Here is a 17,408-nt window from a genome sequence, read left to right as displayed (position 1 = left end):
CAATCACAAAGGTCTTCTGATAATGCAGCATCATCAGAATGTGTGCACACACACTAGGAATGATTCGTTTCTACAGACCAAAAAGGTTATCATGATCTGAGGGCTGCTGGCATGAACACAGACAGTGTTACTATAGTAAAAGACTTAGAGGAAAGAGTGTGGACTGTGGGCTCTGCTTATTGAAGAGAAATGGGGACAAGCAAGGATAAGAACATAAATAAAGCAGAAAAGTGTTTTTTGCTTCAGGGATTCCAATTGTAGTGCAACCCAGGGCTTTATTTCACTGGTTCCTGTACAGTCCCCAGGTGACCTGGAACAGTCTCATGCAATACAATCAGCCCTGCTCATCACCACATAATATCGGGTGGGAAACTAGAGGTGCAATTTCAAACCTTGGATGCAAATCCTGGGCTCCTACTGACCGTCACAGGTGTGGTGCATACGTTTCTGATAGCAAAGCTCTGGTTTGCCAGGATGAAAAAAAAAAAAAATTCAACAGGAACAACAGGACAAATACTCAGAAAGCTTGACTGATCCATTTTGCATGCTTGTACAGAAAACTTTGAACTCAGCATAACCTGGGCTGTCATGTATAAAGTTAAGTCACTAGAGATTTTACAGGGGTTTTTAAGATCCCTGCAGGAGGATCAGGCTGGATGAAGATTTAATCAAATGTGTGCTTAAGAGAGGTGTGAGTTTAAATAATATTCAGCACAAAGGAACAAAGATGATGTATTTCTGTTTTCAATGAATTTACAAAAGCTCTCAGTAATTTGTATGGTATTGTGTTGAAAACTGACTTGTGCAGGGGTCATCTATCTCTGCTCATTGGTATTTAATTCTCTTGCTCTTCCCTTTGGACATTATAAATCTCTGAATGTATGAAGTCTGAAAACATACACACAAATTGCTTCTCTTTCCCTTTGTGTTCTGGGGCTGATGTATGCTGCTGGGCCAAAATGACTTTGAACCTTGAGGGGATTTTTGGTCTCAGATGTAACATTACCGGCAAAGAGCATAGGACCTGGCAGGGTATATCAACTGATTCAGCAATAGAAAAAAAATCATCTCCTCTTCCCTGAGGATTTATTCTTCAGGTTTTAGAATAAATGAATTGCAATAGGAAAAAGCAAAGCAAAAAAAAAAAAAAAAAAAAAAAGAGAAAAGGCTTCTAATATAAATAGGAAAATGAAGGTAAGTAAAACAACTTTCCCCTACCCCATAGAAAAGACTCCAGCACTGTAGCAGCTACAGTCTGGTTTTCAATTCACCACATCTGCACTGCAGACCACCTGGTTTCCACCTGTGTGTCTCATCCTCTCTCCCAAACAGGCAAACCTCTGGGAGTGTATGACAGCACTGGCCTGGCCAGCATGCATGAACTTCCTTCCACAGCATGCAACCAGATCTCATTCGGACACAGTCAGGTAGAAACCCCAGGAGCCATGCTGTGGGGTAAATCAGGCACAAGCCTGCCCTACAAGGCACAGAGAGCTGTTGGGACTCCCAAAGCAAGGCTGGAAATCTGGTGAGAATAAAGACTCCTCCTGGGCAAGCCAAACTACTCAAAACTGTCACTACAGAGAGTCAAATGGCTTGAGAGAAAAGCTGACCCATGGTGGTGGCTCTCCCCACAGCAAAGGTCCATCAAGCAGCTCTCGCACAATGGTCCTTCTGAGAGAGGCCCTTGGACCTTTGGTCTTCACACCTTCTCCCCCTCCATCTCCACAAGCTCTGGCAATGAAGCTGGGCCAGGCAGCCTCTGCAAGGTCCTCTTCATCTACTCCTCCCACTGCCACAACTGCCAAGGCCAATGCTTCAGGCCTGTCTCAAATAGGTACCCCAACCTTCTACAGAGCTTCAGGGCATCATGCACCTCGCCGCTTCCCCCCACAGCACCCGTGGGACCCACCACACAGGCTCCTATCCCAGCACTGCTTTGTAACCTGGATTAAGTTTCTACACCAGCCAGTGTGTCTTAGACACAATTGTGGTGCTGAAAGCACAAGCGTCCCAGTGCCAGGAAAGCAACAGCAAAACTAGTTAGGCCCAGGAAAGACAGAAGTTTGAGTCCGGGTGTAATAACAACCTTCCCGGACAAACAGCTCTGTAGGGTGTGCTCTCCTTTGTAATGAACAGCTGCAGAGATGAGACAGGTAATCAATCCAGAACTGCAGCTCTGAAAACGATCTCCTGGAAAGGACCATCTCTTACCACATGCTGTAAAATGGGAAGATTGATTCAACTGGGGCCTCTAGTAAGTGCAATTTCAAAAATACCAAAGTCTAAATAGTAGCATTTTTACTACATATTGTGTAATTTAACCTTCCTTCACTTTCAAAGTTCACAGCCACAGTCGTTAGCAGACAGTTCATCGCTCTGAGGTCTGCCTGGCTATAGCCGTACCAAAGCAGTATATAAAGTCCCTGCCTGGCCCTTTAATTCCCACATCACGCTAGAGCTTTCAGCATCTCTAGCCCTCCAGTTGTAATGAAATGTGATTAAAGGTGGTGCCTTCCCCGAGTAAGCCTGACTGACTGCTCTGTCCTTCATTCCCTCCACATCAACAGCTGCTCTAGAAGCAGTGAGGATTACCTCTGTTTCTCTGAAAAGGGAGTTTTGCAAGGAAATCCAGTGACAGGAACTTAAACAGCAAAACTGTTGACCACATGAGCAGGCACAGCCATGGGATGTGTGTGTATCAGGTGTCAGATAGGAGAAAACCTACTGGGCCTCTGATGAACACAGCCTGTTTCCCCCTTCTTCCCAGCTTCAACCTCTATGTAGAGAAGGAGAGCTGAGCAGAGTAGACAGGTGAGTAGGTGGAGCTCTGCATATGCAAGATACATTCAGTAGTGGCCTAGTTTGAGCAGTGCTTGGTAGCTGAATTGCCATCAAAGTGCTCTGTCTGAAAAGGTCTGCATTCACCTCTAGAATATATGTCTATTGAAATGACTCCCTGTCCTGGAGGACACTGGACCTGGAGTCTGAATCTGAATCCATGATCTTAGCTGGTGATATTATTTGCAAGTACATACTCCATGCGTCAGCAGGATCTCTGTGTGCTATCGCAAGTGTTGTTCACGAGCATCTTTAGAACAGTAATCTTTTTCTCTTTTTACAGTGCTCATCCTGGGAGCCCAGCCCAGGGTTATTAAAAGAAGAAGCATTAGAATTTGTCCTGTCAGAGATTCCCAGCTGCATGGAACAGGACTTCCTTCTTCAAGCCCTGGCAGAGCAGTTTCAGAGGCCAGTCATCACTGAGAAAAAATGTTCAGACTGACACCAATGGGTCTGGTGCTATTTAATTTCACTGTTAATGACCCAGCTGAAAAGAAAGTATCAGACAAGACAGTCTATGTGAGCTCTGAACAGATCATACAGTGCCCAGAAGTTTATATGGGTAATGGTTTTGATACTGGTAAAACAGCAAAAGTAAACAAACAAAAAAAAAACAATAAAAATACCCACAAATCTACTTTTGGGAGAAGCTGAAGAAAGTGTGACAAAGGTCTAACCAGAATTGTTTCCATCATAGGATAGTTAGGTTTGTACCCAAAAGGTACAGCCAGCTGCCAGGGAAGCAGAAACAGGTTTTTTTATGAATTCTCATTCCCTTGCATTACATTAGAATCTATTTTGCACAGAGTGCTCTGTGCACTTACACAGCTCCACAGCAAGTCCATTAGAGGTTAGCGTCTGAGTCCTGATTTATGCTGATACAGCGTTGATAATGTACTGTTTGCACATCTCAGAAACTCATAGATACGAAAGATTACAGCTTCCGTGCTGGAGGAAACAGAAATGGCCTGATATGCTTTCATTTAGGATTTGGCATAGCCCAGAGGGTATCAGAGATTCAGCCGATGGAGATAATAAGACCTGCAATCATGTCTAAAACACACAAGAGATTATACCTTTTAGTGTAACTGAGAGGCACATCCACCATCCCTAAGACCCGGAACTGCTGCAATATGCCAATATTGACAAAACCGCAGTGAAAGGCAACACATTCTTGATAGACACAATGCTTTGTGCCCAGAGATACGTCTAAGCAACTGTCACCTGGAGGTAATCAGCAGTGCTTCTAATAGTTGTTATGAAGATATCTACATGCATGCCTTTGGTTCATCTAAAGATACAGTGCTAATAGGTAACATAAGAGATCAAGTTTAATGTAAGAGGTCTGAGGACAGAGAAGTCTGCATATGATAAAACTGAACATTGCAATAGCTGCCTCAGTGTAACCTTGATAGCTGGGACTTGTATTCCCCTAATGAGCAACATAGTCTTTTCCTCCATTTTTTATAGCACAGACCTAATTTTCTTGCTTTGTATACAAATGAGAACCAAGAACATCTTTACAGCAGCCACCAGGGCCAATCCATAAATCAAAATCAGGCTCAGAACTCCCCATTTCTAATTATTCATTTAAATATTTCTTATGAGAAGAAGGTATCTAAGCAAGAGGCCGTTGCCTGTTGCCCAGTCAGCCCTGAGTATGGCAACTCTACCTCAAACCAAACTAGACAGCAAATAACGGATGTGTCTAGTTGCTCTTTTGAGCTGGGTCTATGTGGTGGGTTGACCCTGGCTGGACACCAGGTGCCCACCAAAGCCGTTCTGTCACTCCCCCCACCCCCCTCAGCTGGACAGGAGAGAGAAAATATAACAAAGGGCTCATGGGTTGAGATAAGGACAGGAGAGATCACTCACCAATTACCATCACAGGCAAAACAGACTCAACTTGGGGAAAATTAACTAATTAAATCAACCAGGGTAGGGTAATGAGAAATAAAACCAAATCTCAAAACATCTTCCCTCCACCCCTCCCTTCATCCCAGGCACAACTTCACTCCCAGATTGTCTACCTACCCCCTCCATCGGTGCAAGGGGACAGGGAATGGGGTTTATGGTCAGTTCATCACGCGTTGTCTCTGCCACTTCAACCTCTTCAGGGGCAGGACTTATCATGCTCTTCCCCTGCTCCAGCGTGGGATCCCTCCCACGGGAGACAGTCCTCCACGAACTTCTCCAACGTGGGTCCTTCCCACGGGCTGCAGTTCTTCACGAACTGCTCCAGCGTGGTCCCTTCCATGGTGTGTAGTCCTTCAGGAGCACACTGCTCCCGTGTGGGTCCCCCACAGGGTCACAAGTCCTGCCAGAAAACCTGCTCCAGTGTGGGCTCCTCTCTCCACGGAGCCACAGGTCCTGCTGGGAGCCTGCTCCAGCATGGGCTTCCCATGGGGTCACAGCCTCCTTCAGGCACCCACCTGCTTTGGCATTAGGTCCTCCCCGGGCTGTAGGTAGATATCTGCTCCACCGTGGACCTCCCTGGGCTGCAGGGGGACAGCCTGCCTCACCATGGTCTTCCCCACAGGCTGCAGGGGAATCTCTGCTCCGGCGCCTGGAGCATCTCCTCCCCTCCTTCTGCACTGACCTTGGGGTCTGCAGGGTTGTTTCTCTTACATGTTCTCACTCCTCTCTCTGGCTGCCATTTCTGTGTGCCCCGCAACTTTTTTTTTCCTTCTTAAATACGTTATCACAGAGGCATTACCACTATTGCTGATGGGCTTGGCCTTGGCCAGTGGCAGGTCCATCTTTGAGCCGGCTGGTATTGGCTCTGTCGGACACAGGGGAAACTTCCAGCAGCTTCTCACTGAACCCACCCCTGTAACCCCCCCTGCTACTAAAACCTTGCCACACAAACCCAATGCACTCTACCTGCCTTAAGGTTGGGTGTTATAATACTGAATAGTTAGGCTATAATACTGAATATAACTCTTTGCCAGTTGGTGCCCACACACCTCATCTATGATATGAGAACTGTAATGCTCTGCAGTGCAAAGTTAAACACAATTCTGAGCTGCTTGGGTGCTAGAGACCCACAGATGGCAGAGTCAGGCAGGCATTGCATTTTGCCAGTTTGAAGCCAAGCTAGAGTTGTTCTAAGACCTTTAATCTATTTTTTATTAAATTCATGAAATTAAACTCCAGTTAACAGAAGTGCTGTAGAACCAGGCTCTATTTTATATTTGTAATTAGTCCCATTGACTTCAAAGAAGCTGGTTTTGTATAACATTTGCAGGGTTGGGATTTGTTTTTGCATTTAATTGATATATCATTTAGCACTTGATATCAGCTCTTCAAAGGGAACATTATTGCTTTACATTTCAAAATCACTTTCTAGTGCATTCTGTATATCACATTATTCAAATTGGAGAGAACAACCTGCAAATTCTTACCAGCTCTACTCATCTGTGGCTTTATTTTGTGAATTAAATGTCTGCAATGAACACAAGCCTACATTCCCCAAACTCTAGCTGATGTCAGTGCTGAAAAAGCAAAACCAGGCAGGATTAATCCCTGATATAACTAACCCCTAAAATCATCATTTTTATTCTCTGCATTTTGCAGTGGAGTGAGTAGGTAAGTAAATAAGCCTGGTTGTTTGTTTTTATACCATGTGGCATGTTCTTTTCTTAATGTAACTTAACTTTTGCAAAAATCAAAACCTGAACTGAAAGCAGGGCTCTGCTGGTTTCTCATGAACAGCCCCATTGTGTAATTAAAGTAATCTTCTGCCAAAAAAAAAAAGTGAAATCAGATCCAGGGCCCTCTGCTGGATTGTGAAGAGAATGTTACCTTCCTCAAAATGCTGAGATGAATTGCTGCCTTGGAAAGTTCGTAGTAAGCATCAACATACAACTTTTGGCCACCAACGTTATGTTTATGAAAACAGAACTACAGGTTATGACTCATCTGTGTGACAATAAAGTGGGTTTTGCAACTCACAAGCAACATTACAGGGTTTCCTAGAGTAAGGCATAAAGAATCTGTCCTTATTGTGCCCAAGAATTAAAAAACAAGGTCCCATTCATTGTAATTTCCTTATCTGAGTTCTTATCAACTCATTACAGCTGAACATGGTAGAGAAATAGATAAGAAAACAGAAATAGATAAGAGCCAGTGAAAGATGCTGTAAGAGGAAATGAGCTTTTGCCCTTCACACAGCTTGGGGAGTTTGGGAGAAAAATTCAAGCAAGTGAAAGTAGTTGAATATTCTCTGTGCTTTACACTAGGAAGTCTTATCAACCCTTCTAAAGATTGCCGTGCCTTCAAGTGGTGGAAAGACCACGTTTGCGTAATTCTGTCATCTACCCCCGGGCAGCAGGAGCTTTGTGAGCTCTAGGACCTCAATCAACAAAGCAAAGTGGAGATAGGGGCTGGGGGGGGGGGGGTGGGGAGGGTGGGGAAGTGAGATAACTGGGCTCCCAGGACAGCAGGAGAAATGCTAACTCCAGATGGAAGGGGGATTGTGATGCTGATAGAAAGCATTTCAGGTCAGCAGTGTCTCTGTTCAGCTGCTAGTAGAACAGGTTTCACAAGACCATTCTGGACAAAATTAACCTGGAAGACAGGATTGATTTCTTCCTCCGTATCATGTACACAATTCTTGTGACATTCATAAAGAGGCTTCTGAAAAAGGGGGGAATCTTGGCGACTCTGACTCTCCAGCCAGGGGTGAGAAATCAAAATGAGATGATCACATAACTAGTGACCGCATGATTCAATATAGAGTTGAAAACTTAAAAGCTGCTTGAGGTTTGCCTTGTGGAAACAGGGAGGAATTATTTGTGATTTTGGTTTTTTATGACTTCTCAGAACTTTCTTAGCATCTCCTACTTGCAGCTGTATTAAGCTACTAGCTTAATTGCCTTTGTGCTCATTTATGGTAGATACATGGGAGTTTTCCTGCATCTTTACTTTTTCACTAATTTATATAAAATAAGTTTTGAAATACTTTTGGCTATTATGATAACTTCTGTGAAAGTTAAATGTTTTAAATGACACTATCTCAAAATAGTGGTTTGGATTCTGGATTTGCATTTCCACCTCCTAGCTGAAGCAGTTCAGCAGAATCAGTAGGAGATAATTCATGATTCTGAGCCTGTATTCCTAGTGGTGAAAGTATTGCTGACAGGGTTTTGTCCAGCTCTGGTATTCTCAGTAGTGAAAGTTACATCAACTGAGTTCATGAAAAAGAAATGTGAGAACTTTTACTTTAATTATTCATACATCGGTCTTGGACAGAGCCCCAAATTTCAATGCTTTTAGCAATTTGATTGTATATTAAGGCTAGCTGCTTGATATCTGTTGTGCAAGTGTGCATGGTCAGATACTAAATGCTCCAAGTGCATATTTTTTTAATCAAGAAATACAAATGTCAAGGGGGTAGATTAAAAGATCTCTCTTGAGGACAATGAAATGGCCTTCTACTGATATACATGGGAACAAGTCTTAAAATGTAAAGAATAAAAACTTTAGTTTGAATTAAAATCAGAAAACTCATTCAGATAGCTTAATTTCCCAAATACGTCTGCTTTTACTATGGCTTATTTTCCATTAAAAAAGACAATCAATGAAGTTAGAATTCATATCTTCATCCTCCATTAAAGATCTGTTCTAGTTCACTAAAACCACCACTGTGAAGCCATTACCTGTTGGTATAATAATAACACTCTCTAAAATATGCATTGTGCCTAGAGCCACAGTGATACATTACCAAGGATCCAGTCTATTATTTCAAAGATGCACTAAAGCTAACCACCAGTGACTGTTCTTGTAAGAGAAAAACATTCTGACCTGTTCTTCTATCCTACTGTATCTTCCATGTGTTTCAGTCTCTATACCATCATTTTCACCATTAATCTGGAAAACAATGTTCCAGCAGCTCTCACCAGAAAACCTACTGCTATGGTTTTCATTCAGATGACAGAAGACCTTCCTGTGTGCCTGAGAAAGAGGAGAGGGGATCACTGAGCATTTCTAACATCATATTTTCCCAAAGTGAAACATAAGATTAGATGGCAGCTTAATATTCAAAAAAAGTCATCTTCAGAGAGAAGCAGCTGTTTAAAGATAAAACTAAAATTAGAAGCTAATTTTGTAGTCTGCACTGGCCAATCGTTGTATCTGAGGTCTGATCTTTCAGGTACTGACTTCCATGGTTAGTGCCTTAGTTATAGGAACTTTCCTGAAGCCACCTGGTCTCAGAATCTGAGGTTCTTTCATGATATTTTGAACCACGTACCTGGAAATGTTGGTTCTGAAGCTCCTCTTGAAATTTATATCTCCCTACAGGCTTCTTTCTAGGATGCAGACCCTGCTCATAGTGACAATGTGGAAACCTGACACCAATTGCCTTCGAGCTGAGGGGAGCAGGTAGGAGTCCCCAGCCCAACAGGCATAACTTTTAGTCACTATTTCCTCCTTTCCAGCAACTTTCAGAGGATCCATCTCCCTGTGTGTCATATATTTGTCAGTGAGCTCCAGGGTTTGATCCTTCAAGGCTCTGTAATGTTGACTCATGATGAAGATGGGCCAATTAAAATTGCCTTGTTCATTACATTGGCCACTGCAGGGCACATCTTGAAAGTACCTGGATTACTGCTTTATTCAGTCTTATTTTAGACAACCCAAATGATGAGTCATCCATGAGTTCCTTTGAGTAAATATTGCATAACCACTTCACTCTCAGAAAGTTTCTCAAGAAAGTACTTCTCCCTCTGCCCTTCAAATGTTTATGTTCTCAAATCTTCCTTCATCTTATAATACAGAATTGCTTAAAATACAAAAATATGAGGGACTTCGTGGCTTGCCAGGCACAGTCCTCTTCTATTTCAGGCAACAATATCACATAAACTGTTCACTGTCATTTTAAAATGAGGTAGAGTGTTCTGTCCCTCTTATTTCTACTGGAAAGCTGTTCCAAAAATTCACTCCTCTTAGGGCTAGACAAATTCCTCTGATTTCCAGCCTGAATTTATTCATGGCCAGTTTACAGCCATTTGTTCTTGTGCCAACAGTGTACTTTAGCTTAAACAACTTTTCCCCCTCCCTGGTGTTTTCTTTGCTGATGTATTCATAGCTTCCCAAAAGTCACTCACTATTTTCATTTTGCTGCAGGTTTTGAACTTTGTGTAATTTGTTCTGGTTTTATTATTAACAGTCTTCTGAACCTAGATGCAGCATCATAGACATGCTTTACTACAGTTAAATCAGAAGCGACTTCATGACATAATGCCTCTGTATATACAGATCAAATTGACCATCCCCATTTCCATTTCTATATACCACTGTGATTTCATTTTCCTGTTGCTGTTCATTTAACCTCTGCTTTTCTATGTACCCACCAACATTTCTGCCTCCCATTGAAAACACGAATATGGGAAGGAGGAAGGGCAGAGTGATTCCCAGATGTATCAGTTTACAAGAGAGAGGTCATTTTTTAAAACTAATTTCCAGATTCCATTTCTTAGCTGTTCTTTTTTTCCCCCAATTGGTGTTTGCCTGTTCCAGAGCTGGATCATTTACACATTTTTTATTTGTGCATTTAAGTGGTCTTTTCGGTAACAGAAATTCATTCATGAAGAATAGCTCTTTATACAGATTTTTTTCAACCTAGCTCAACTCACTACATATTGTCACTGTCCACTATCACAGTCAATCCAGGAACACGTCACCAGTAATTAGAACTGTAACTCTGGTCTGTTCTGTGCCTCAGACAACTGTCCATACTTGCCTAGCACTGTCTTCAAAAACTTTTCCAGGAGGCATCAAGGAAAAAAACCTCTATGGCTCACATACCCAGGAGCTAATTAAAAATCCTCCCCATTTTGCCAGGTGCTAAGCATTAAGACAAGACACAGGTGAACTGTCCAATACTCCCAGGAGTCAAAAAGCATTGTAAATTCTGGTCACCCAGGAGCTATGCTACTGAGAGTCTTAGCTAATCCAATGGTTTGGTTATAAAAACTGAAGACAGATAAAGGGAAAGGAGAAAGGAAATAGAGTAAGAATTATGAAGAGCCATAATGAGTCAAGCCAAAGGATTGCTTAGGATCCTGTCTCCGAGAGGGTCCAGTTGCAGCTGATTAGAGAAAGTACACATAGAGAGGGAAACCAGGATGAAAAATCACTCCCTTTCACAGGGAGTGAAAATCCTCTGCCTTCCTTCCTCAATATATCCTTGCAGATTTCCTGCAATCTTTGCTAAAAGATTTCCCAAGTCAGATATTGAAACCGCATCCTTCTGTTTAACAGCCTTTGATAGAGGTATGTCCATAAATTTATCTAATCACATTTTTAATTCATTTATGCTTTCAGCTTCCATGACATCCTGTAGCAACAAGTTCCACAATTTAATTATAAGCTGCTTGAAGAAATACTTCTTTCTGTTTGTTCTGAACCTGACTGACAATTTCATGATGTGCTCGTATTGTAAGGAATAATAGCTATTGTTCCCTATTTGCATCTTCATGCCACTTGTGTGGCATATTTTATATATTTTTAATGTAAATATATATTTCATATATATTTTATATACCTCTGTGATTTAGTCATCTGCTTTCCAAGGGCAGCACATCTATTTAGGCTCTCCTCATATGGAAATTATTCCATACTGCCAGTCGTGTTAAGTACTCTTTCCTGAGCATTTTCTAGCTATGTTTTTAAAAAATTTTGTGAAGAAGGAACAGGGAAGAGGCCAAACGGCTTGTGTGATGTAAGGTGTGAGTACACTGGGGATTTGCTGCTGCGCTGTGATGTTTTCTTGTCTCCCCCTTCAGTGGTTTCTAACTTTTCAGCTGCTTTTTTCACTGCTCCCAAACATGATACTGATATTTTCATTGAATTATCCACAATTACTCTGAGATCTTTTTTCCTGAGATGTGATAGCTAAGTTAGAGCTCATCAGTGCATATCTGTAGTCACAGCTGTTTGTCCTCCTGTGCGGCAGTTTGCCGTTATCGCCATGGAGTTTCATCTACTGTTTCACCATCCAGTTACTCAAATTTTAAGAAGTCCCTTTTGCAACTCTTTGCAGAAAGCTTTTGTTTTTATTAGCCTGACTAATTCCGCATCATTTGTAATCTCTGTCACATCACTGTTCTCCTTTTTTCACGTCATTTGTGAGTATGACGAGCAGCACATATCCAGCACATGGGCCCCCTGAACATTACTGGGAGCATCCAGTGTCCCCTGTGCCTCCTCTTTTCAGCCATCATTTCCCACCCTCCTGCCCCTCAGCTCACTAAGCGTCCCCCCTCATTTCCCTCCCTCACGCCTAGCTTGCTAATTCTTCTCACAGCACTAAATCTATGCTCCAGCATTTTGCTGTGACAGAGAAAATTTTAGCCATTTGTGTCCTCTGGTTTTGGAGACTCTGCCTTTTAGTGAGCACGGTGGTATCATCCTGTTTCACACCTTGACTTCCCAGCAACAGAAATATCCCTCTGGATATGCTGCAGCCATCGCTCCTGCACAGTAAGGAATGGTATGTCATGGCTGGACTGCGTAGTGTGTAGAGAGACCACATTGCACAGCAAACAAGGATACACAACACATAAGCACTAATCCCAGGCATGCATGAAGCAGCTCCATGTCTGCAAAGCTGACCCCTGCTGCGCTCATCTTTCTCTGGTGGGATGGTGAGTGACAGAACTCCCTTTGCACAAAAGGGTGAAGATCATCCCTCACTGATTCTGTCTAGAGATACTTTGGTCCTATGGGAGAGACTGGAGAATAGAGTTTGCAGCTTTGCAGGCAGGGCCCAACATCTGGAGAGGCTGCCTGGATTTGTTACATCTTAACAGAAGTTTGGCCCATCTTCTCCTCTTCTGGTGGAACCGTAGGCAAAGAGGCAACAGGATCTAATCCACATAACCATCTTTTGATCCAGCTGCAACCCCAGAAGACTAGAGACTAAGAATGGTGTGTAAACTAATGATAAGAAAAGCTGTTGCTTTCTGCCTGGCTTCCACCCAACTTGGACCTCTGAAACCTCCTTTGGTGACAGAAAGTCTAGAGGCATTAGAAAGGGGCAGAAAGAAGAAATTGGTTTTGCCAAGAGTACTGCCAATGCCAATCTCACTGCAGTCAGTGAGCAGTGAAATGTTTTAACCATTGAACCAGAATTTAGGAGAATGTTGCATACTGTTTGCTCCTTCTCCAACCACACATCACCAATTTCTGATTTGTCTCTCACACCACAATCTCATAAATAATCCTCAGGGACACATGTCATGCAGGCAGATTAATTTTACCATAACTTTAAGTGGAACAGATCAAGACAGTGTGGACTGTGTTTGATGTTTCCTCTCACAGGATGTATCTGGGTAGGAAAATCAGCATGGCCATTCCTTCCCCTGCAGCGGAAGCAGCATTCATCTGCATACTGCTGTGCTCTCTGTAACTGATTTGATTGAGGCAGCACTATATTATACTTTCAATAATACCTGTCAAAACAGTAAACTGAGATTTCTTTGTTTTATTGGAAAGCTGAAGACTTCACTTGATCAATGGCCAGTTTCACCATAAGATCTCATACAGGTGTTACCACTCAGCCAGTGACATTCCCACCACCTAAATCCCCTTGAATTAAGTTTTGAGAGGTATCTGTTTCAAATACACATTCTGTCAAATACAAGGCAGATTTTGGATTCCCTCTTTCCATTACATTTTATAATTCTATTTAAAAAGCAATCAAATCTGTCTGGCAAGAGAGAATCAGTCTACCCTGATGCTAGTTCAATATGCAGAGTTTCATTATGATTGCTAAATTTTACATCTATCTCATTCTTTCCTCTCTATTTTGTTCAGTATTTCCCTAGAAATGTGAGCTAGTTTTGGAAGAGAAAAGCTGCTGCCTGAGCCTGTCTTTATTACCCCTGTGGCAGCACAGTCCTAGATCTGTCACACTACAAGAAGCTGCTGGAGTGTTGGGTGGCCTTTTTAATGCATCCTTTGTGGTTGACCAGTACCAAAGCCAAGTAACAGCAACAAATTAATTAACCTCTGTCCTCTACTATTGTGGTCTTGGGGCTCAGAGCTTGTCTTCCAAGCATGCTAAGACAGTCCTTAAGGCTTTATTCACTACATGCTACCACCATTATAGTACAGTACCATACACTTCCTCTGTGGTTTTATTCATTGATGTCATGAGTCAGCAAACATTTTAGCATCCCATTATCTTTAAATATCTGAGTATTTCCGAAGTCAGACTTGATGCAAAATTTAGTACAAGTTTGGCCCTGAACTAGTATTTCAGCCTCCTTCATGATTTTCGTAATTGTTTTCAAACATCTTAATTGATCACAAATTGCAGCATAAAAATTGGGAAGAAATTACTTGCCAGCATGGCTTTGAATTTTTAAAAGTACATGTGTCTTGGTAGTAAATCCACTGCACTGGGCTGCAACCAGCAGAGTGTTAGGTCTCAATTTCTTCTAGCACAACTATTTATCATACGTATCTTTTTCCCCAAAATTTACAGATATGTGATGCAAACAACTAGTCGCATATATTTCCCAGGAAATTTCACATATATTTCCCAGGGAATTATTTTATCCTCATAGCCAGTTTATTCTAACTAGCTAAGTTCTTTTTTATATTTTTCTCTAGATTCCTCTTTTCCTTCCATACTTGGTTTCCATTAAATATTTTCTGTTTTCTTCCTTCAACATATAAACTGCAGGCAGAGCAATTAGATCTTGGCTATTTCTCTTGGCTTTTCTCCTCTTACTGTGGTTCCCCCCAGACTCCTCCTGTTCTCTTCTCCCTCTGTTTATTGTCTCACAACCATGACTGTTCTCCACCACTCTGATATAATGGTCTTACCCATGACTTGCAACCCTTTCTGTTCCCTTTACCTTCCCTGTCTTTGGAGAATGTATTGTGCTGTGTAATTCCCCAGAGCAGTAGTGAAACAGGGCTCCCATCATCTAGAGGGTATATATGGACTATATAAGTAAATATTCATCAATCTGAAGCAGTTCTCTTCAAGCATTGGAAATACATGAACATAACCTTTGTATTGGAAAAACAGAAATTTGGCCACCTTTGCCTCTGAAAGTACAGACAGCATAAGCCTTATCTAGAAAACTAATTAGATCCTGAAGTACAGAACTCGTTCATAAAAAAACCCTGCTAATTAGCATGTCTTTCCATCTTTTACTCATCTGCTGGAATTAATTTGGTCTGTGGGAAGCACAACCAAGAAACAAGTCTCATCAGCTGTCTTCATTATGTCTGCTCTCCCTCTTAATCCCAGAAGGCACTTTTTCTGCTCGTATGCGTGTGTCACTGTAGACAGCAAACCAGCCTTTGCTACTGTTGTTCTAGTGGGCTTGTTATAAGGAGTTTAGTTTAGTGAAAGAAATCATTTGAATCACAGATGGCCCAAGATGCGATCAAGAATATGATGCAGTACTACAATCAACATTCTGGGGAGCCGCATTTCCTCTTTTCCCCAAGAAGCAAAGCATCTGATGCTATCAGGGTTTGCGTTTCTTCTCCTAACAGAGACATTCTCTTCTCGGTTGTACTGGCTGGAATTTCTCTACTGAGACACACCCCTGTGATTTACCCCACTCTGGGAGTGAATGTTGACTGGCACTAGGCCTTGTGGCCCTCATGTGTAGTTTTTGCTTTTTCTGTGGGTTTTTTTGCTTTGTTTTGCTTTTTGTTGGGATGGTGGTGGTGTTTACTTCCTGTTCGTTTTCCAGTTTCATTTAAAAGAGCAAGGAGATCCAGGTCCAGGTGTGACTCTTACAAATCATTACAGAGGTGGTAAGATGAAGGTCTGGAAATGGTGTTTACATTAAATTTTCAATGTCAGATATCACAGAACCAATAGAAGCATCAGAGAAAGAGAAAGACACATTCTTCACTCCAAAAATGAAACAATAGAGTGTCCTGAGCCCTAGCATCTAGTTTCTATATTATGCTCAGAAAGACTGGTGTATTATATTGCTAAAATAATTTTCCAGAATGTGGTGTGAGTGCCTTTCAGCTGCACTTCTGAAATCATAATCCCTCTCCCAGAGCAATTGAAGGCAGTTGTCAGGACCCTGGATACTCGGGCTCCACAGGCCTGGCATGTCTGTTGATGGAGTCATTCTACATTTCAGATGGCTTCAGTATCTTGGGCTTCTTGAAATTCTCCTTTGCTTTGGCAATATCAGTATCTCAACCTGTCAGAGCACACTCACTACCATAACAGAAACTTACACATAATCTTTTTGCCCTAGAACATTTTTACTTACGGCAATGCAAGAAGAAAAATTAAAGACACATTTTTGCTGCATCTTTTCAAAAGAAATACATAAATTGTGGCTCTCAGAACCAGGCAGGAATTCTTAACTTTTTTTTATTATTATTAAATATAACACAAAGAGCCTTAAGTCCTTCTTTGAAAAGTAGAACTGTTCTACAGTAATACCAGTTGATCATTTCTCAGTGTTCCTTTGCCCAAAGTATAACAATGTTTAGCAGCCTTTACAATGTTTCATTAACTTATTCATTCAGAATATGAACTTAGAATATTAATTTTATATTTTTAGTAATTCTGAGTCCTTTAGACTGTGTTATAACTTTTTTTACAGTGGGAACCTAGTGACAGCTAAATATGGTTCCCTGTTAGATAATTTCAAATATGGCTTTATGTTTTGGAGGTTTTTGATACATTAACCTGCTCAAAACTATAAATTGGGTGTTTTCTCCTCTATCATATTAATAGTCGAAATCATACTCATTCCATTTCCTGCTATCAATTGTCAGTTCAGGAATTTGAGCAAGAAATTTATTCCTTATGCAACGTAAAGGGATATAAACTTGTACAAATAGTTCAGAGACATCACGGAAACTCCTGACATAGTTAGCTGAGCCTTTGAAATTTCCAGGTTCTTGCTGTCCTACAGCAAAACAGAAAAGGTAATGTAATATCAAAGTGCCATTGAGCATACCACTATTTTCTCTTGCACTCACTAACTTTCTCTGCTCACTGGAATTAACATTTGCCATTAGTCTTTGGGTTTGGAATTTCCATTACCAGAGGCTTTTAAAAACAAGTTACAGAAACAGTACACAGGGAAGGTTTGGAAGAAGTCCTTTCTGCCTTGGAGCAAAGGGGTGAATTAGGTGACTTCTCAGGGTCCTTGCTAGTCTTGTTTCTCTGTATCAGGAAAAAAAAAGGTTGATGAGAAAAAGAAATACAAGAGAAAGAAAAATATTTTTTTTAAGATTTCCTTAAGCTGGTTATGTAGGAAGTCCATTATATGCTCAAAACAATGTTGTGATACATAAGTCTTACAGTATCCTTGTTCTGTGAATTATGTTACCAGGTCTCTTTGTCAAAAGATACAAATAGCTCAAGGAAGATTTGCTGATATCAGATCTAGGATGCTTTTCTCATCATATCTCTCAGACTGGGATGACAGGGCTCGGCCCTTTTTCATCCATGCAGACACACCAATTAAGGTATTATTTCATCCTGGAAAGCTGACTGCACTTTTTCCAGTCCGGCAGGTTTTCAATTTCCATTGTGCCTCAGAGACAAAGAGATATGC

At 41.5% G+C, this 17,408-nt stretch overlaps 1 protein-coding gene across 1 annotated transcript in view; it reads left to right on the top strand.

Moving 5' to 3' along the window:
• The first annotated feature begins 1,665 nt into the window (after nt 1–1,665).
• LRRC9 (leucine rich repeat containing 9) overlaps nt 1,666–17,408 on the top strand; it is a 55,661-nt gene continuing 39,918 nt past the window's right edge. Inside the window, 1 exon segment of the mRNA XM_049828314.1 lies at nt 1,666–1,901. Coding sequence (XP_049684271.1) covers nt 1,666–1,901 — 236 coding nt within the window.

Source organism: Accipiter gentilis, chromosome 25 (genome assembly GCF_929443795.1).
Source record: "Accipiter gentilis chromosome 25, bAccGen1.1, whole genome shotgun sequence".
Taxonomy (NCBI): Eukaryota; Metazoa; Chordata; class Aves; order Accipitriformes; family Accipitridae; genus Astur; species Astur gentilis.
Note: the sequence above shows the minus strand (reverse complement) of the source record. Positions and strands in the feature narration are given on the sequence as shown.